We start from the raw sequence: 19,441 nt of genomic DNA, 5'->3' as shown, positions 1-19,441 counted from the left end.
GCCACCTGTCAGCTCTTTCCTGTGGTTCCATTTTGAGACCTGTGTGCTAAAGGAGTAAGCAAGTGTCTAATTCCAGTTTCTTTCCTCACTTTCTGCTCATCAGAGCCGTACACAGTGCGAGAAGCCAGGATACACGTGCGCCACATTCGGGACCTTCTGAAGAGTCTTGACCCATCAGATGCTTTCAATGGTGTGGACTGTAACTCACTGTCCTTCCTGAGTGTCTTCACTGAAGGAGACCTGGGAGGTACGGGTCAAAAAGACTTCTCTGGTGTGGTCGGTGGCTTCATTCCCTGACTCCTTGCTTAGTTAAACACACAGTAACCATCAGCTGTCCTGTGTCATTTAGGAGTGCAGACAATACTTGGAGCACTTCAGCATCCCTCCTTGAATGGTGACTGGAGGAGGGAATGCTGCACTTTTCATAACTGATCTCATGTCTCTGTCCATTCTAGACAGTGGAAAACGGAAGAAGAAAGGTACTGAAATGGAACAAATTGACTGCACACCTCCTGAACATATCCTGCCAGGTAGCAAAGAGAGGCCCCTGTGTGCCCTTCAGCCCCAGAACAGAGACTGGAAGGTAGAGTTCTCCTGTGTCATTGAAACAGCTGTTGGCACATTCCTCACAGCAAACTGGTGGTCTGGGGTTGAAAGCTGAGCTGAAGTGGACTTTGGGATTTGCTGTGCTTGGAACTTAATGAGTGCTGGGATACCACTGCTTAGCCAAAAGAATAAAGTCCAGGAGCTGGTGTGCAAAACACTGGACATGGAGCCTGGACATCTGCAGCATGTGGAAGGGCCAGGCTTGATGGGATGGGTTGCAGAGAAGGGAAGGCAGCAGTCCTCTGCAAAGTCCTGAAGGCAGGATCTGCAGGTCACTACAGATTGCCCTTAGCTTTCCCATGCCCTTCCACTCGGATTCTGGTGTAGAAGCTGCCATTTGAGAACAATTACAGCAAGAAATCCATACGCTGTGCAGCCCAAGGGCGCAGGGTGTCTGTTTACACCCATGTCTCACAGTGTGAACAGCAAGCTGGTGGTCTGCAGAGGGCTCAGGGAGCTGTGCTCTGGAGGCCAGGGGCGTTTGTAGGCTCTGTTTCTGGAGTCGAGCAAGGGCAGCAGGTAAAAGGGATCTGGCATGTACACTGAATGACTCTAACTCAAAGACATTAATTCCTGCTGACAGGAGTTGCTTCTGTTGTGTTCTGCTGTAGCCTTTGCAGTGCCTAAAGGTGTTGACAATGAGTGGTTGGAACCCCCCGCCCGGTAACCGCAAGATGCACGGGGACCTCATGTATTTGTACGTCATCACGGTGGAGGATCGGCACGTCAGCATCACCGCCTCCACTCGGGGATTCTACTTGAATCAGTGAGTAACTGAGATTCTTCCTGTCCTGCCCTGCAGCAGCCAACTGGAAAACAAATCACAAACAGTTGCAGCTTTTTTTTTTTTCTTTCCTTTGGCAGAAACAGCCTATTTTAATTTGCTGCTCACATGGGTTTGTGGGAGTTGCTATACTGGATTGGGCTGTTCAGTTATGCCTGGTACCACTTCTCCACAGTGGCTAAATGCCTGGTGCTTTAGGGAAAGTTTAAACATCCCATAATGTCATCAGCTATTTAGAGCATTTTGAGTTGGGAGGAAATTCCTCCCTGACTATTGCAACTATCTCATTTTGCCCTAAAGCAAAACTACAGCCTGTCAGAACTCCCTGAGCTGGGTGCAGATTTGACTAAATATAATTATATATTATATAAATAATTTCTTGTTTTCTTTAATGATAACTGTGAGAGGTGTTGTGGCTGTGCCTGTTGAAGCAGCTGTGCTGAGGGGGTTCTCTGTTAAGCAGAGGCACCTTTGGTGTGTTTGGGAAGTTCTGTGAAGTCAGTCCTTCCCCTGGTATAAAAACAGAAGCCTCTCCTGATCCTGGGGTTGGCTGGAGAAGGTCTAAATTAAAAAACCCATCAGGGTCAGGTACAGGGTTACTGGCTGTTTCATGTGAGGACACTGGGTAAGTCTGCCTCATGGTCTCCCATTGTGCAGGCAGGGGGACACAGTGCAGCCTTTGGTACTGTGCATGTGTGAAGAGCTCTCAGTCATATTCCATGTTCCAAGGGTGTGAAATGTCTCAGGTATGACAATGGCTTGTGACTGTTTCTTTTTTTTCTCTTGCAGGTCTACTGCATACAACTTCAATCCCAAACCGGCAAACCCCAGTTTTCTCAGTCATTCCTTGGTGGAACTACTAAACCAGATCAGCCCTACCTTCAAAAAAAACTTCTCTGCTCTGCAGAAGAAACGGTAGCAGTGCTTCGTCCTCTCTAGTTCCTTGAGCAGACCAGTGTGCAGCTGGGGAGGCTCAGCTGCTCTGGGGAGCTGGGTGCCCCTGTGCAGCAGGATTGCAGTGCCTGCGTTTGGAGCTCGTGTAGCAGTGGGTGGTTGGGACACAGGAGTGGAAGCTGCAGGGACCACGGAGCACCTGGCTGAATGACAGGGCAGCACCCTGAGGATCTCCCCGATCCACAAAAGAGTCTGAAACATAAATATCAGTGCAAGTAACATAAGAGGGCTTTGTGTAAGCTTACAGTGGAGAGAGGTTGGTTATTTTAAACATGTCTGTGCACGTTAGTATTCTGTAATTTCCTCTAGATCCTATAATAATAACACAACAATAAGGCATTGTTTGATTCTCCTGTCCTTGCTGCAGGGACCATTTGTTCTGCTCCAGAACAGTGGGTCCTGTGCAAACGCCTGTCATTCTTCAGAGTCACTTAATGAACGGCCTTGGCTCAGCAGGGCATGGATTGACAGGCACATTGTGTGGCCTTTGGGAGCTCTGCTCCTGCTTCATTAAGGAGATGAAAGTGACACTAGAAAAGGGCTGAAATTAGCAGTAGCCTCCAGCCACCACTGTGACTATTTGGCCATTTAAAAATTACTGTACTTTATTGCTTCTTGTGCTAGAAGTAGCTACAGATGAGCCCCCAGCCCCTGCTGAGAGCAGACAGATTACACGGGAGACCTTCAGCAGTGCTTGGATTTGCACTGTGGGCTGCTGTTACATCGTGACCTGTAAGGATCAGTCCGAAAGCCCAGGGAAAATTCTCTAGGAATAGAAAGGATTCTTCCTTTATAAATATATAATTGTTGTTTCTCCCACACTAGGGTTCAGAGACACCCCTTTGAGAGGATAGCCACTCCTTTCCAAGTGTACAGCTGGACAGCTCCGCAAGCAGAGCACGCCATGGACTGTGTCCGGGCAGAGGATGCCTACACTTCTAGACTGGGCTATGAGGAGCACATACCTGGACAGGTACTGGTCTTGCTTTGCCTGATGACACTGGAAAGAGTTTTGCTGCCAGCTGTGCCAAGAACAAGTTAACTTCCAAAAAGAAACCTCTGTTGTTTGTGGGAGGGTTTTGGTCATCAAGGGAAAACTTGGAGGAGTCCTTGTTCTTCACAGGGCCCTTGACTATAGGGGCTGTGCTGCTCAGGCTGCAGCTCCATGAGCACAGAAGCGACTGAGAGGAGGTTCTGCCTGGATGTTTATAAATTCCATGTCCCTTCTCTGAAGAGTGCCACTGCACAGGAGGCAGACCACTCCCTTGTGCTGGAATGGCTCTTGTGTCTCTGAGCAGACTGCTCCAAATGCTTCAGCTGCAGCTTTCTAGCACAGAGTGGTGCAGGGCAGCAGTGGCCAGCTGTGGGCAGCACGTACCTGCAGTGTGACCACAGCACTGGCTAATGTCACCTGCATGGTGCTGCCCCTTCAGTGACACTGCCCTGCACTGGCTGGGCTGATGCAAGATCTGTCCTAAACTGCTGTTGAATAAAGTCCACTCTCGAGGTGTGTTCGTTCCTGCTGCTAAGTCACTTCCTCTGAGCTCCACAGAAGCCTGAGTTCTCGCCCCTTCCTCTCCCTTCTCTCCCAAAATGCCTTGTGAAGCAGGGATGCTGCCTCGCCAGCCCTTCCCACACAATGCATTCCATCCCACAAGGCTTTCCCTCCCTCTTTCAGACCAGAGACTGGAACGAGGAGCTGCAGACCACACGAGAGCTGCCACGCAAGAACCTGCCCGAGAGGCTGCTGAGAGAACGAGCCATTTTCAAGGTAACTTTGGGGTATGCAGGCAGCTCCTCACACAGCCGCTTCCCTGCTGCCTGTGTTCTGGCTCCTGGGGCTTGTATTGGGCACTAGACTGGCTCACAGCAGTAAAAGCCAGCGGACCTGCCTGCCTGCCTGGAAGGCTGTTGGGAGGAGAGGAGCAAAGGAAAAATTTGCAGGGTGCTGAGAGCGTGGGGACCCTTCCTGACCCTTTGTCTCCACATGCCTCCAGGTTCATAGTGACTTCACTGCAGCAGCAACACGAGGTGCTATGGCTGTCATCGATGGCAACGTCATGGCCATCAACCCCAGCGAGGAGACCAAGATGCAGATGTTCATCTGGAACAACATTTTCTTCAGCCTGGGCTTTGATGTCCGTGACCACTACAAGGACTTTGGTGGAGACGTTGCTGCTTATGTAGCTCCTACCAATGATCTCAATGGTGTGCGGACCTACAATGCTGTGGATGTGGAAGGGCTGTACACGCTGGGGACTGTCGTGGTGGATTACAGAGGGTACAGGGTGACAGCTCAGTCTATTATTCCTGGCATCTTGGAGCGGGAGCAGGAGCAGAGTGTCATCTATGGGTCAATAGACTTTGGCAAGACAGTTGTGTCACATCCCAAGTACCTGGAGCTGCTGGAGAAGACCAGCAGGCCGCTGAAGATCCAGAAGCACAAAGTTCTCAACGACAAGAACGAGGAGGTGGAGCTGTGCTCCTCAGTAGAGTGCAAAGGCATTATTGGCAACGATGGGCGTCACTACATCCTGGACCTGCTACGCACTTTCCCTCCAGATCTAAACTTCCTGCCTGTTGAAGGGGAGGAGATGCCAGAGGAGTGTAAGAAAATGGGGTTCCCCAAGCAGCACAGACACAAGCTTTGCTGTCTCCGGCAAGAGCTTGTTGATGCCTTTGTAGAACACAGGTGAGCAGAGCTCCCCCTTCCTCCACCTGCAGCTGGTCATGGTTCAGGACCTTGCTGCACTGTCCTGGGAACATCCAGCAGAGCTCCCAGAAGTGAGCAGCTAATTGCCCCATTGCTTGGCTGTGTAAATACAGTTACAGGAACTTAATTAACAAGGGGTGAGAACAGTAGGGATTTGGACAGAGAGCCACGGAAAGAGATGGTTTTTAGTGTCCAGATCTGTTATTGTTGATTCCTGTCCAAGCGTGTAGAAGTTCTTTCCCTGCTGGTATCCTTTCCACTTGATGGCTAGGGAATGGGAAGGATTTATGCTTCTTTTTAAGACTTTCCCAGTGTTCTGAATGTTATTTTTGTTTCTAGAGGCTGGTAAAAATCCTGTGGGTACTGCTGTAGGCATGTTTGTGGTGGGATGTTTGGGTCACCTGGTGCTGGCAAGGCAGGAGAGCTCAGGGAGTGGGACACATTCCAGACATGTGGTGCTCTGGGATTCTGTTGTGCTGAATTGCCCTTTCCCTTTGCTGCAGGTATCTCTTATTCATGAAGCTGGCTGCACTGCAGCTGATGCAGCAGAAAGCCAACAAGCAGGAGAACTCAGCTGCGCTGGAAAATGGTGCCTCTGCAGAGAATGGCGCCACAGACAGCGAGAGGCCTGAGTCAGAGGATGGCAAAATAGAGGACAGCGTGACGGGACTCGATCAGGTGAAGGAGCTCGCAGAGACCATCGCGTCTGACGATGGAACAGGTATTTCATCCCAGGCTGGCCTGGGGGGTGCAGGGGAGCGCTGGGGCCAGGCAGGAGGCCAGCAGTGCATGGGCACCTTTGGGAACCCAGGCCTGGATTTCTGAGTGCCTGTGCTTGGAGGTGGGGACATCCATGGGGTTTTGGGGTCATCTTATGTGCTCTTATTCAGACTTCGAAGCAATTCTCCTTTGCAAGTGATTGTTTTTATAATGAATTTCTTCAGAATGTGCCATCATTGCTATTTTTAGTAACAAAACTTTATTTAATAGCTAGGTCTGTAATTTCTTGAACTCCACATTCATTTTTGTGCTGTTTTTCTTCCTGCTCCAGTGGATCCCAAAAGCAGAGAAGTGATTCGGAATGCTTGCAAGGCTGTGGGCTCCATTAGTGACACATCATTTGATATTCGGTTTAACCCAGATATTTTCTCACCAGGTACGTGTACCCAGAGCTGGGACCACCCCTTCTGAGGGCGGCTGTGTCCAGCCAGCTGCAGACAAAAACTGGTCTGTAGCAAAGACTCTTGCTGGTTTTGTTTGGGCATGGTGCAGGGCTCTCTGTGATGCACAGGGATGCAGAAGAGAGGAGCTGCAGTGCTGCAAGTGCAGGCGGGGGCGTCTCCCACCGCGCGCTCGGGGGAGGGCTGCGGGCTGCTCCCTCCTGTGATTCTCCAGCATCCCAGCCCTGAGACCACGTGAAAAGAAGCAAAGGGAGGGAAAAAAATCAAATTTGTTCCTCATATAGTGGTTTACACAAAAAATAACATTGTAGTTGAATAACTGATGTTGGGACCTCAGTGAAGGGCTGGGTTTGTTTTAGGAACATTTTATTGAGCAGTCACAGTGCCCTTTCACATGCACACATCAGGCGCAGGCATCACACATGAATTTCCATTACTTGGAGCAGTATTTTTTACTGGGAAATTGAGAAGAAGCTACTAGAGTTGTTTCTGGGTGTGAATACTGGAACAGTGTGCACACATTGCAGGGGAATGGCCAAACCATTGAGTTTGAACAGCCCAGCCACTGCCTGAACACAGCAGCCAATGCTCTTCCCATCAAAACATGTATAGTTTCAGATAAGTTTTTGAAGGATCCTTAATTCCAGGAAGACAATTAGTCTTAACTTTTTACCTGTTTTTACTGTGTACTTTGTGTAGAGGACTTGTTTCTGTGAGTAGCTGTGGCTGATGTTTTTTCTCTTCTCCTCTCCCAGGTGTTCGCTTCCCTGAGTCGAGCAAAGAGGAGGTGCAGGATCAGAAGCAGCTGCTGAAGGATGCTGCTGCGTTCCTGCTGTCGTGCCAGATCCCAGGCTTGGTAAGGAACCCAGAGCCAGCAGTGATGCTGCTCTCACAGCCTGGCTGCTCTGAGCCAGCAGTGGCACTGGTGACCTCTGGGCACCAGCTGCACCTGAGCAGCTGCAGGCTCTGGCACTGGTGGAGGACCACAGGGAACAGCAGGAGCATTGCGTGCAAGGCACGAGGGGTTTTCCATTTCCCATCTTACCTCGTGGCACAATTTTCTCACCAATACAGCAAAAAACAATTGGCACTGGTAATTAAAGCTATTGCTAAGCGTTTTGGACAATAGAGACCACATAAGTTATCCTCCCTAGCCCTAGGCATCCTTCACAGCTTATTGTTTTAGCTGACCCTGGCTGTGACTCAGTCAGTGACTAATAATTTGAAGTGAACTGGGAAATTGTTTTTACTAATAGCAGTCATTAAAAACTCATTTTGTAAGTCTTGAATATTTTGGATGTTACCCATGCACCTGGCTAGATATAAAATCCCAGTTTCTCCCTTCCTGGGACACTTGCTGAATTGATGGCTAATGCAGCTGTCAGAGCAGGCACTGGAACTGGCAGGGGAGAACTCATGAGCTCTACTCAAAGAGGCCGAGGAGTTGTTGGTCTTTTGTAGAAGAGGATTTTCCTTGTTTGAGAGTTTCTTCTGAACTCTAAATCCACTAATTCTGTAGTCAGCACAACCTTCAGAAGCAGCTGTTCAGTCTTTACATAAGAAAGGAGGTGAGTGAGTCAGAAAAGGGCTCGGTGATTGTTGATTACAAGGTAGTTCATGCTCCAGTATATAAACCCAAAACACTGCACAGGCCTGTGTGAGAGCAGGTTGCAGTCAGCTGCTGTAGCAGGTAGTGTTGTGCATATCAGAGAGGAGTTGGTGTTACTCCGTGACGTGAATTAAACAACTGTTTATCAGCACTGCAACACAACTTAACATGCAAGTGCCATTTGTCCTTATCAGCTATGTGTGCACAGCTGCACGTACTCTTTTAATTGGAAATGGCAATTAGTTAGTGATTGTAAGGCCCTTAAAGAAGGGTCTGCTTCTTGCACAAGTAGGATTTGTTTTGCCTCTGCCTCTGAAAGAGTGTAGTGCTGTTCCTTCCCTGCTGAGACAGAGGAGTGAAACTGGCCCCCGTGGCAAGGACCCGGCCCAGACTGGGCTGGCTACTGCAGGTGTCCCCCCTGGCTGTGTTACCGTGGTGGTCCTGGTGTTACAGCAGGTGTTACCCACCAAGAGCCTTGTTTAGGGTCAGTGCCTGCTTTCAGGGCGACCCTGGGCCCTGGGCAGGTAACGAGGTGCCTGCAGTGGCATCAGGGAATGCCCGTCCTGCCTCCTAGTGTGGTGTTTTTTTAGTATTTTTTAAATGAAAGTTCTTTCCTTCATGTTTGTCCTCAGTAGCCTAAGTCTGTACATACCCTGCAGGTGAAGGACTGCTTGGATCACACGGTGCTCCCGATGGATGGGGCGACCTTGGCTGAGGCCATGCACCAGCGAGGCATCAACATGCGTTACCTGGGCAAAGTGATCAACTTCATCACCAAGACCCCCGGCCGTGCACAGCTGGATCACATCTTTGTAAGCATCAGCCTTAACATCAGACACTTCAAACCACTCTGGCATTATTTGTCCCAAGGAGATTCCCACTTGGTCAGTTGTTCTCTCTGTGTAAAAATAAACAGCTTCAAAAATAGGGGAGGAGGACCTGTAAGTGATGGCTGAGGAGTTTTTTTTTTTTTCCAAATCCTTAATGGCTTTCATAATGTTAGAAAATGGGAGTATTTTTTTGGGGTAGAAAATTGCTTCAGGGATTCCCAACTGTAGTAGTGAGTAACACAGTTGGATTTTCAGCCATGCATTTTTTAAGCCTCTAAGACACATCTGGGCTTTGGATCAAACTCTGAAGTGTTGTGAGTGTGGCTGCCCAGGAGCAGGGAGGGGCTGGGCTGTGGCAGCCCCTGCAGCGCTGCTGGAGCTGCGCTGAGCCGCACCCGTGGCTTGTGGGCACCAGGCACAGAGGTGCCAGCAGCTCCCCACCGGCTCCTGGAGGGCTGTCAAACGCTTTTGCAGTTCTGTGCTGCAGGGAGAATGTATTTTCTGCAGATCTTGCTAAAAGACCATTTCAAAAGCCCAGTGTATTTTTCCGTTTTCTTGCCAATGGACTCAGTCTGTTCTTTATTCCTTTGGGCAGAAAATTGGAATCAGTGAATTGATCACTCGATCAGCCAAACACATCTTCAAGACGTACCTCCAGGTATGACCTGCAGTCTGACCTCTTGCCTCGTGTGTCCTCCCTCAAATACCTTTTCTCACAGAGCTGTTTGGGGTTCTCCTGTCATGAGGCAGTTGGGGGGTTGTGTGGCAATGAGAAGTGCAAGCTCATTAGCACTGAAATAGGTACAGGCCTGTATGTAAGGGAAAACAAGTTCCCACTTGAAAAAGCTTTCTCGGAGAGCAATCATCCATACTTTTCCTCCCCAGATCCTCACTCATTATTTTGGAGGCTTTTAAAAGTGAAATCACAGCTTGTTTTCCTTGTAATACCTTTTCCTCTTAAACAGTGCTGCTTTTGCCCTCCTAAGAAGCCTTTTTAATTGGCTCAACACTGCGTGTCCTTGTACCTGTTCACACACTGCCTAGCAATACACTTGGCTTGGTTCCAGTGCCAAAGTCTTCTTTGCACTCTCTGCTTTCTCTGTCCCGGCTAGCAGCCCAAAATGTAACTACACATTCTGTGTGTAGGCATATACTTAATCCTACATTGACATAACTCTGTCTGTGCTAGTGCCACTTGTAAATGCTGCCTTGCTGTCCCTCTCGTGGAGGATTCCCCCGTTGCAGTAGGACTGGATGTGTGAGGCTTGGGGCTGGAGCAGGGCTGTGGGATGGCAGGTGCCTCCTGACTGACTCTGGTGTCTCACTGTAGGGCGTGGAGCTGTCAGGGTTATCCGCTGCTATCAGCCACTTCCTCAATTGTTTTCTGAGCTCCTTCCCAAATCCCATTGCCCATCTTCCAGCTGATGAGCTGGTCTCCAAGAAGAAGAATAAGAAAAGGAAAAATAGGAACCTTGGAAATGCTGATAACACTGCATGGGCCAGCATGACCCCTCAGGAGCTATGGAAGAATATTTGTTCAGAAGCAAAGAACTACTTTGATTTCAGTCTTGAATGGTAAGTGGAGCAGGTGACCCTGGCTTGTCCCTGGATTCACCAAACTTCTGTAGCTCTTGTTCTTTAACAGGACCTCTCTTTTTGATTTGTTTTCTGTTTGAATAAAATTTGTACTTTTGAGGGACTTAGAAAAATCTTTAATGGAAAGAAATTGGACAAAGAGTAGGAAGGGGGAAGTGAAATTTTGAATCAGATGAAACCTATGACATAAAGGCAGCCATGAAAAGCAGAGGAGGAAGGGAAACCTTTCCCAAGGGTACAGAGGTGATCAGAAGGTGAGAAGCAGAAGTAGCATAGTCAGAAGATATTTGTATATATCAACAGTGCTTTAGGCTGAAGGGAGCTTCTGTTCCAAAAAACCAGCTGCTCCTGTACGTGAGCAGAGATGCAGAATAAGGAATGGACACATTGTGAGTACTAAACTGGAAGCACCAATGAAGTGGCCCAAAAGAAAAGCCATGGCTAGCTGGATAAACCAGCTTTTGGTAGCTGGGCAGTGATCAATCCCTCGTGTCAGGGGCTGCTCGCTCCTCACCAAGAGCTGAAGGTACTGAGCCCAAATGCTGCAGTGGGCTTTGGGAACTCACGTGGGATTTCTGTAAAAGCACTGCTGTGCTCTGTAGGCTTTCACAGACCACGGCCAAACTCTGCAGTGTTAGTCTTTGGTCTGAGTGAGCACCTGTGCCTCAGGTACCCACAATGGAGCGATGTCCTTGAGGAGAAACTCCCCTGAGAGCTGAAGCTTGTGTGTGCTTTTTGCAGTGAGAATGCTGACCAAGCAGCTGAAGTGTATAATCTACAGAAAATCACCCTGCTCCGTGAAATCTCCCTCAAAACTGGAGTCCAGGTAAGATCCACATCCTCCCTCCCTTGCCATCATGTTCTGTACTGAGGAACATGAAAATAAGTGCAATGTGTTTTGCAGGCACAGCATGAGCCCCAAAAGGGCTTTGTGGTGTTCATGTTGGAATAGAGGTCCCAGCTCTGAGAAAGACACTTCTAATCCAGTTCCTCTTAGGGTACACTTGATGGCATGTCCCTTGGAAGAACAGCTAGCCTCAGTACAGTTGCACTGCCTTCTCCCTCCTCTGTGGGCTGTGGGACAACACCTGGATGAGCTCTTCTGTCATGGGTTCAGTGTTGTCACAGCGGTGCCATTTTGCCATGTACAGGTGGTGGTGGTGCACACCCACATCTGACCACCTGGAGAGTTCTGTCCCAGGTCATGGTACAAGAGATGTTTTGACTGTGAATCCACATTTAGAATTTTGCTCCTTTCTTGCCAAGTGCCTACTGAAGGGTAACTGTGCCCTCCACTCTTTTTTGGTCCTTCCAGATCCTGCTGAAGGAGTACAACTTTGACAACAGGCACAAGCCCACTTTCACAGAAGAGGATATTCTTAACATCTTCCCTGTAGTGAAGCATGTAAACCCAAAAGCTTCCGATGCTTTCCACTTCTTCCAGAGCGGGCAAGCAAAAGTTCAGCAAGGTACAAACTCCACATGCCTCTGTCTCAGGATGATCACTGGTAACGGGAGGAACAGGGTGTGTGGGCATGGCCACTAGGACACCCCTGCCAACCTTGGCTTGGTGGAGAATCCTGGTCTCCAAGACCATCTGGAACACTCCTGCTATAAAGCCACCAGCAGTGAGCAAGGATGGGTCAGGGCAGTGATATCCTTCCCCCAGGGCTGTGTATCCCACTGCTGGTCTCAGTTCCTGTCTCCAGCAGTGTTAGGGGTTATTTCATATATATATGGATTTATCTTCTTTCCAGGTTTCTTGAAGGAGGGCTGTGAGCTCATCAACGAAGCCTTAAACCTGTTCAACAACGTGTATGGTGCTATGCATGTAGAAATCTGTGCCTGCCTGAGGCTGCTAGCTCGGCTCAACTATATCATGGGAGACTACTCAGAGGTGAGCAGGGGCTTCTAGGGGACCTTCTCAGTGCTCTCATTCCTTCCCCATGCTTGCTGGAGCTCAGAGCATGGTGTGACTTGCCCTGGGCTCTGTTCTGTTCTCTCCAGGCCTTAAGCAATCAGCAGAAAGCGGTGCTAATGAGCGAGAGGGTCCTGGGCATCGAACATCCCAACACCATCCAAGAATATGTGAGTATGGGGAGCTGGGGGAGCAGCAGCATCTCAGGGGTCTGGCTGCAGTCTGGGAGCCTTAGTTTATGGCTCAGCTGGAAAATGGTTGCATTTTCCTCTCTTCTACAGCTTTCTTTCCAGAATTCTCCATCATCTCTTACGATCCTGCAAAGTGAAAAGCTGAGTGTGTCCTGCATGCTCACTATTTGTCCTGCTTAACCTAGGTTTCTAGTGTTTGTCTGCTGCATCTTTATTTATATATATTAATTCTCCTGGCTTTAGCCCTGGGCTTATGTCAAAAACAAAAAGAAGAAAGAATTCCCCCCAAAACACAGTCAGAATATGGTTGGAAATATCCCATGAGGGGTGCTAAGACAAACTGAAATAGAACACAGCTTCCTCAGTGCTGTGTCCTCAGGGACACCTCCGTGGGGCTGTGCACTAGCCAGCAGACCAGACTTTCTGAAGTGGCTGAAGTCCTTTAACCAGTGAGGAAGACTTATTATTCATGTGCAGCTGAGGAAGGGAGTGGAAAGGAGAGATTATTTTTCCTTTACATTAATGCTGGGCCCCTTCTCTTGTCCTAGATGCACCTGGCTCTCTACTGCTTTGCAAACAGCCAGCTCTCGACAGCACTGAACCTGCTGTACCGTGCACGCTACCTCATGCTCTTGGTATTTGGGGAGGATCACCCAGAAATGGCACTCTTAGATGTAAGTAATTTGTTTAAGAGTCTTCAAGTTCCTAATCTCTGAGAAACCCCTTGGCCTTTAAGATGCCCACATGGTGGCTGTTAAAAACAAACGTTTAGGCAGTGCTTTTCCTTCCTGGGTTGTTACTGGTTGGTGCCATCAGATGAAGGAAAAAGGGAGGGTCGACTGGGAGGGTCAGCCTCTGTGCTGAGCTCTGCACAGATACTGCAGGTGGGGTTTGAGCACCTATAATCCTTAGGAAAAGTCCTTTGTTTATTATGTTCTTGTGCTGGCATAAATTGGAGAGTTTGTTACCTCCCTTGTGCCTGGATTGTTGGGGCCAAGCTCCATGGGGGCAGTGGTCCCTGTCACGTGTTGCTGCTGCAGGGACATGGCCAGGGGCTGCAGCCCTTTGGCAGGGACGCACCTGTGTGGCCCCACTGTTCACAGAGCAGGAGCTGTAGTGTCACTGTGCCTTTCCCAATGCCCGCTTGGCTTCTCTGTGCAGAACAACATTGGCCTGGTGCTCCACGGGGTCATGGAGTACGACCTGTCCCTCCGGTTCCTGGAGAACGCGCTGGCCATCAGCTCCAAGTACCACGGCTCCAAGTCTTTGAAGGTTGCACTGAGGTGAGGCAGGGTGGGGCACTGGGCTGGGGCACCGCTGTCAGAGCGGGCACAGTCACAGGGCGCTCACGTGGGAGGCTCTGGGCCTGAGAACTGCAGATTCAGTCTTGTCCCAGAGCCAAGGTCATGGTGCAGTATCCAAGTTTGTTATTTCAAAAGTTGTTCTTAAGATTAATTGTGAGATCTGCTGTGACGCTTGCTCAAAAAATCTGTCAAGATGACCCTGGTCCCTGTGGACTCTCAATAGAAAAATGTATGTGGAGAATAAAGGGTGGAGAGCCTGTAAGGGAATTACACTGGGAGATGGGGACAGTGTGTTAAAGGCTCATGCTTAATTGTTCCAGCCCTCAAGGAGATCTTTGAGAATCATTTAATGTGCTTTTGTCCTTTGCCATAAAGTCCTGTATTCGAATAAAAACGCTGAGTGACTTCTGTGTGTTCCCAAGGGAGCTTGGCACTGGTGACACCCGTAGGATGTGCAGTGCTGGATGCCCTCTGTCCTTCAGTGCAGAACTGGCTCTGTCAGCCAGGCATGGCCCCCTCCCAGTTCTTGCTGCCACATCACAGCCATCTGTTCTCCATCAGGCTGCAAATCAACCTGATTAAACACCTGCAAGAGCCTGCCTTGTTTTCCAGTGGCTGATGAATGTACAGGCTCCAGAGAGTCTTCAGCTGTCCCTCAGTGGCACTGGGATGCTTGGAGAGATCCATCCCCTCCCACACAGAAACACTGCCAAACTGAGCAATTTCTTTCTCATTCCAGAAGCACCAAGGCCAACAGTCCAAGGCAAGTCCAGCTCTCCCAGCTGGTGAGAGCCCAGGGGACTCAGGCCTGGCTCTGCCTGAGGGCTTAGCGCTGCAGCTTTCCTCTCCAGTTAATAAATCCAGCCCCAAGGTATTCCCATGGATGTGCCTCTCCCTTCAGTCACTGCTGTAGCCTTCAGCTTTTGTGGATGCAGGACAAAAGATGCCCAGCTCAGTCTTTACCTCTGTAGGTCACTTCTCAGCATTCCAATTAAAATCCAACTTAGTGATTTGAATGTAGTGTTTGAATCCTCAGCTGGGCTGGGAAGAAGTAACTCCCAGGGTGCTGCATTCAGTCTTCATTCACACTCGTGTTAAGATTTTCAGCCCAGACCCTGTGATGGCACAGCCACGCTCACCACATCACAGAAATGTTTCTTCTTCACAGAAGTGACTTCACCCTTTTCCTTCCCTCAGCCACCACTTGGTTGCCCGAGTGTACGAGAGCAAAGCAGAGTTCCGGTCAGCTCTGCAGCATGAGAAGGAAGGCTACACCATCTACAAGAATCAGGTGATGAGTGCCCCCACTGTGCACTTGTGAGCTGTTGCTGCAGGGCCAGAACTGAGCAGTTCCACTGCAAACCAGTGCCCAGCCTGGGCCTCGGGGACGCCTTTCCTACAAACAGCTCTGAGAGATGCCAGGAAGACCTTGTAGGGCCAGGGCAAAATGCCTGCCCCGTGCAGTCACTGCCCAGTCAATGCCAGCAGACTTTGCTCAGCTTCCTGCAAATGTGTCTGTGCTCTGCCCATGGCTGAACAAGCACTTCTGTTGTGGCACAGTCCCATGTTCTGGTGGCACTTGGAAAAAAATGGTCTCTTCTTCCCATGCTTTGCACCCCTAGTCTTTAAACACCAGCTCCAAACTGGTTTGGTAGTGAGCTGTCAGCCCAGCTGCTGCAGTGAAAGTCCTGCCCCAGCCCGAGGCTGTGTGAGCTCGTGTGCTGCTGCAGCGGTGACTCACTGAGGTGAGGGCACAGCCCAGTGCGGGGAATGCTGGAATACTGGTCCAGACCGGGGCATGCTAGGAGGCTGCTCCTGGAAGATGAGCCCAGTGCAGGGAAGCTGCTCACCCAGCAAATATAGCCTCACTTGATGAAAATGAGAAATGTTGATAAGAAGGCTCCCAGGGGAACTGTTTTACTGGTTTTTGATTGCCAAGGCAGGTAAAATCCATTTCGCTGCGTTCCTGTAGGGATGCTGAGCTGGCAGCACCCAGGTGTGTTCCCTGGGTTGGGTCCTGCTCTCACTTACAATGTTGAACCTTTTTTGTTTCCTCATTTCCCACCAGCTCGGTGAACACCATGAGAAGACCAAAGAGAGCTCCGAGTACTTGAAATACCTGACGCAGCAAGCGGTCGCTCTGCAGCGCACAATGAACGAGATCTACAAGAACGGCTCCAATGCCAACATCATGCCCCTGAAGGTAACCTGGGGCACCGGGGACTGTGCTGTGCCAGCAGCAAGCTGTGTCCAGATGCTCCTGAGGGACGTGGCCTGTCAGGAGGGGTAGCAGTTGTCCCTCCCCAGGTCAGACCCTCCCCAGGCAGAAGCCCTTGCTGGGGCAGTGGCTCAGACACAGTGTGATGTCATCTGTGTGGATGGAGCATTGCAGGGTGCCCAGGGAAGCAGCGGGCTGCAGGGACAGCTCCTGCGGTGAGAGCCTGGCACACCTGCACACAACCCTCCTCTGCTGCTGATTCACTGCCAGGCAGCAGGTTGCTCAACCCAGAAGTACTTCAGTTTCCTCATCCTCAGAAATGCTCTCATCTTTTACCAGATGCTTTGTTCTCCTTCCAGGGATGTTGTGGCTGGGAAGGCTGGGCAGGGAGCACAGATGGGCTGTCTTACCTTACATGGAGCAGCAACGACTGGGCCAAACCCAGCTGCTCCTGCCTGCCTCCACACCTGGCAGAGTACCCGGCCTGAGCCATGGGTGCTCTCCCTGCCAGGCTGTACCCCAGCAGATTGGGAAAGAGAGTTCCAGCTGCAGGGAGGACAGAGTGGGACAGTGCTCTCTGTGGGGGTGTTCTTCTCCCTGTGGAGAACTGGCAACAGACTTGAGGAATTCATGGCAATGAAGGGTGTACAAGGACCTTGAGTCAAATAAAAGTCCAGGGAATTGTGGCCAGTGAAGAGGCTCAAACCCATAAAAATAGCATTGAAGGGTTTACCCTTGTTAAAATACTTAAAGGAGGGTAGAAAACCCAACACATTTTGGAACTGCACTGTGATGTATTTAACTGGAGTCCTGCAGGGTTCAGCAGATCCTCACAGGGACTGGTGGGAAGCTCTAGATGGTGCTTTCCAGCCTATGGATATACAGAGGTAGATAATGTAAATGATGCCATTTTATTACCTAACTCTGTGTATCCATTTTACAAATGCTCTCAGGACCCAACCTTTGGCAAAGGGATGTGCCTAGCAGTTCAGAGTCCTCTCTAGGTTCTGACTCCTAAAACTTCTTTTCCCTTGTGATGTAGTTCACAGCTCCCAGTATGGCCAGTGTCCTGGAACAGCTGAACATTATCAATGGAATTCTCTTCATTCCACTAAGGTACAGTGATTCTTCTGGGTTATGCCTTTAGAAATCAAGTCTGTATTGTCTTAGTTTGCAAGAGAGCAGAAACCAGCTCCCCAGGATTTGTTTAAGATTCCTTTTTATTTTTTTAATTATTATGAGTTTTCTTTTATGCTTCTAGTTGAAAATTTGATTGGGATGATGGTGGAAATAGATGACCTGAGCCAAGACTGTTGTTCTAAGGCTGTAAATAATGATTGGTGGTAAAAATGCAGCATCAGCAGCTGGAGGCTGCCTGGCCAGCAGTGAGATGAACCCCCTGCTCTGCCCCAGCCCCCCTGAGGGAGCAGATCCTGTTGCCTTCTTTGTTCAAACCCAGCCAGCTAACTGGGCCCTGGCTCTGCTCAGGCATGGCTGAGCTGTGGGGGAGGGAGGTGCAAGGAGTGTTTCCCCTGTTGAACATGACCTTGTCCTGGTGCCTCACCATTCCCACAGCCAGTCTAATGTCTGCTCCTCCTCCTGCTTTCCCCTTCAGCCAAAAAGACCTGGAGAACCTTAAAGCCGAGGTGCAGCGACGCCAGCAGCTCCAGGAAAGCATGAAAAGTGGGGAACAGCTGGAAGCAGAGGACAAAGCTGTGGAGGAGAAAGAGGCTGAGCCGAGCATGCCTTCCACTGCCATCCCCTTAACACAGAGCTCTGCTTAATGTGTACCTCGCTTAAAAAAAAAAAAAGTTTAAACCACCCTTTTCTGAATCTGGCCCAGGGCCTTAGCTGTCCTTGGAGCAGCTCCTCCTTTTTGACAATGTTATTGCACTGGTACAATTAATACACAATGCAAAGAACTAATCTGAGCAATGTAATCTGTCTGCCCCAGCTTGTGTCTGCCACGCGAGGGGAAGTGGCCGGAGGCAGCACAGACCCGTCCTGGCGCGCGGGGCCCTCCTGCTGTGTGTGTGTCTGTGTCGTGTGTGTGCGCAGCAGTTATTTCTACTTTGTACATATGAATTCCAAATGAACTGTCTGGAGGAATGTAACATTTCTCAGGTCATTTTTATGTTGACTAAGGACACTGCTTTGCTAAACCAGTAAAGAACCAGCCCCATCGCTGCTCCGCGTTCTTGTAAAACGTGGATTCCAAGCCAAAAGATTGATTTCCCCCAGTCACTATTCAAGATTGTGCTAAAACAGCCATATTTGTGTTGCTGAGATGACTGAAGCTTGTGACATGTGTAAGCGGGGGATGTACAGCATTTTCTACATCAGGATATAGCCATGGGATTCCTTTAAACATTTTTTTCTATGTTTGGTTGGCAGTTTGGCAATTCAGTGGGGTTTTGTAACATTCACATTCTAATTTTCAAGATAAAGATATAGATAGATATAGATATATAGATATATATATATAGAGATATATATATATGATATTCACCGTTCCACCTCTGCTCTGCTTGCAGCTGAGTGACTTGGGATACTGTATCCAAAGAGTGAGGGCTTGATCTTTAAAAAGCGCACAAACTTCCATTGCAGTGGAAACCCCAGTGCCTCGGAGAGGTGTGAATGCAGCAAATGAGGTCTGAGCTAAGGGGAGAAAGGAGGGAATCACAGCCCTGTTTAAGGGGGGGGAGAGGGGAGAAAAATTCAGAAACAGAGACCTGGTGTCATTTGCAACTGCACTGTTGACACAGAGCTGAGGGCCCTGAACCTGACAGAATCACAACCCCAAAGTACTAGGTTTTGGGGAAGGGGTTTAAATGAAAACTGAGGATCCCCCAGCACTGAAACCTCTGGCAAATACCTTTGTCTCTGGTGCTTTTGCACACTGGTTTTGGGACTGGCGCTGGGAGCTGCCATTGCTGGCAATGGATGGTACTGAAATGGCAAGTGCCACCAAGGAAATCCTCCTGTCCCCTCCCCTCCACGCACATCCTGTGGGGTTGTCACTGTCCTCAAGCAGGTAAGATGTGGCTGCTGCAGGCCCCGGGATGCCGACAGAGTTGAATGTCCTGTTCTCCAAGCAGATGCAGCTGTAGAAGAGCGGTGGGCTGGCGGCAGCCCAGCCTCTCCTCCCTCGCATTGTCTGTCCTGGATCGTGCCCCGTGCTAATCCGCGCTGCTTCTCTTACTGACCCCTGGAGCCGAGTGCTGTCCCTGTGCTCTGTACCCTCCGTTTCCTGTCTCACCCTACAGCTATTTGTAACTCGGGGCTGGGCTGCAGGGCAACGAGGGAGCAGCCTCTGAGGTGTTGGAGGCAACAAAGCAGTCTTCACTGCAAATGAACTTGCTCCTATTAGAAAAATTCTGAATTTCCTGGAAAGCAATCAATAAATGACTACAGTGCATCTTTCCTACAAGATTTTTCTTTTACTAGTGTCTTACAGTCCATTAAAAGCTTTTTAAACTCTTCCAGGCATTTTTTTGGTTTCTTTACTGTATGAGGCAAAATGTTGGTACCAGCACG

The 19,441-nt window shown here is 49.6% G+C and overlaps 1 protein-coding gene across 2 annotated transcripts in view; it reads left to right on the top strand.

The window, feature by feature from the left end:
* CLUH (clustered mitochondria homolog) overlaps window positions 1-19,386 on the top strand; it is a 32,490-nt gene extending 13,104 nt beyond the window's left edge. For both annotated transcript variants that reach the window (XM_063402962.1, XM_063402963.1), the window contains exons 4-26: window positions 104-247; window positions 456-583; window positions 1,218-1,372; window positions 2,180-2,305; window positions 3,170-3,317; window positions 4,023-4,115; window positions 4,342-5,036; window positions 5,561-5,778; window positions 6,109-6,213; window positions 6,994-7,094; window positions 8,507-8,659; window positions 9,273-9,335; window positions 10,008-10,252; window positions 11,015-11,099; window positions 11,589-11,742; window positions 12,031-12,170; window positions 12,281-12,361; window positions 12,931-13,056; window positions 13,544-13,665; window positions 14,884-14,977; window positions 15,755-15,889; window positions 16,947-17,020; window positions 17,520-19,386. In XM_063402962.1, the coding sequence (XP_063259032.1) occupies window positions 104-247; window positions 456-583; window positions 1,218-1,372; window positions 2,180-2,305; window positions 3,170-3,317; window positions 4,023-4,115; window positions 4,342-5,036; window positions 5,561-5,778; window positions 6,109-6,213; window positions 6,994-7,094; window positions 8,507-8,659; window positions 9,273-9,335; window positions 10,008-10,252; window positions 11,015-11,099; window positions 11,589-11,742; window positions 12,031-12,170; window positions 12,281-12,361; window positions 12,931-13,056; window positions 13,544-13,665; window positions 14,884-14,977; window positions 15,755-15,889; window positions 16,947-17,020; window positions 17,520-17,688 (3,554 nt within the window). In that variant the 3' untranslated portion in view covers window positions 17,689-19,386. The remainder of the gene's footprint in view (window positions 1-103; window positions 248-455; window positions 584-1,217; window positions 1,373-2,179; window positions 2,306-3,169; window positions 3,318-4,022; window positions 4,116-4,341; window positions 5,037-5,560; window positions 5,779-6,108; window positions 6,214-6,993; window positions 7,095-8,506; window positions 8,660-9,272; window positions 9,336-10,007; window positions 10,253-11,014; window positions 11,100-11,588; window positions 11,743-12,030; window positions 12,171-12,280; window positions 12,362-12,930; window positions 13,057-13,543; window positions 13,666-14,883; window positions 14,978-15,754; window positions 15,890-16,946; window positions 17,021-17,519) is intronic.
* Window positions 19,387-19,441: the final 55 nt, after the last annotated feature.

Source organism: Prinia subflava, chromosome 8, assembly GCF_021018805.1.
Source record: "Prinia subflava isolate CZ2003 ecotype Zambia chromosome 8, Cam_Psub_1.2, whole genome shotgun sequence".
NCBI classification, from domain to species: domain Eukaryota; kingdom Metazoa; phylum Chordata; class Aves; order Passeriformes; family Cisticolidae; genus Prinia; species Prinia subflava.
Note: the sequence above shows the minus strand (reverse complement) of the source record. Positions and strands in the feature narration are given on the sequence as shown.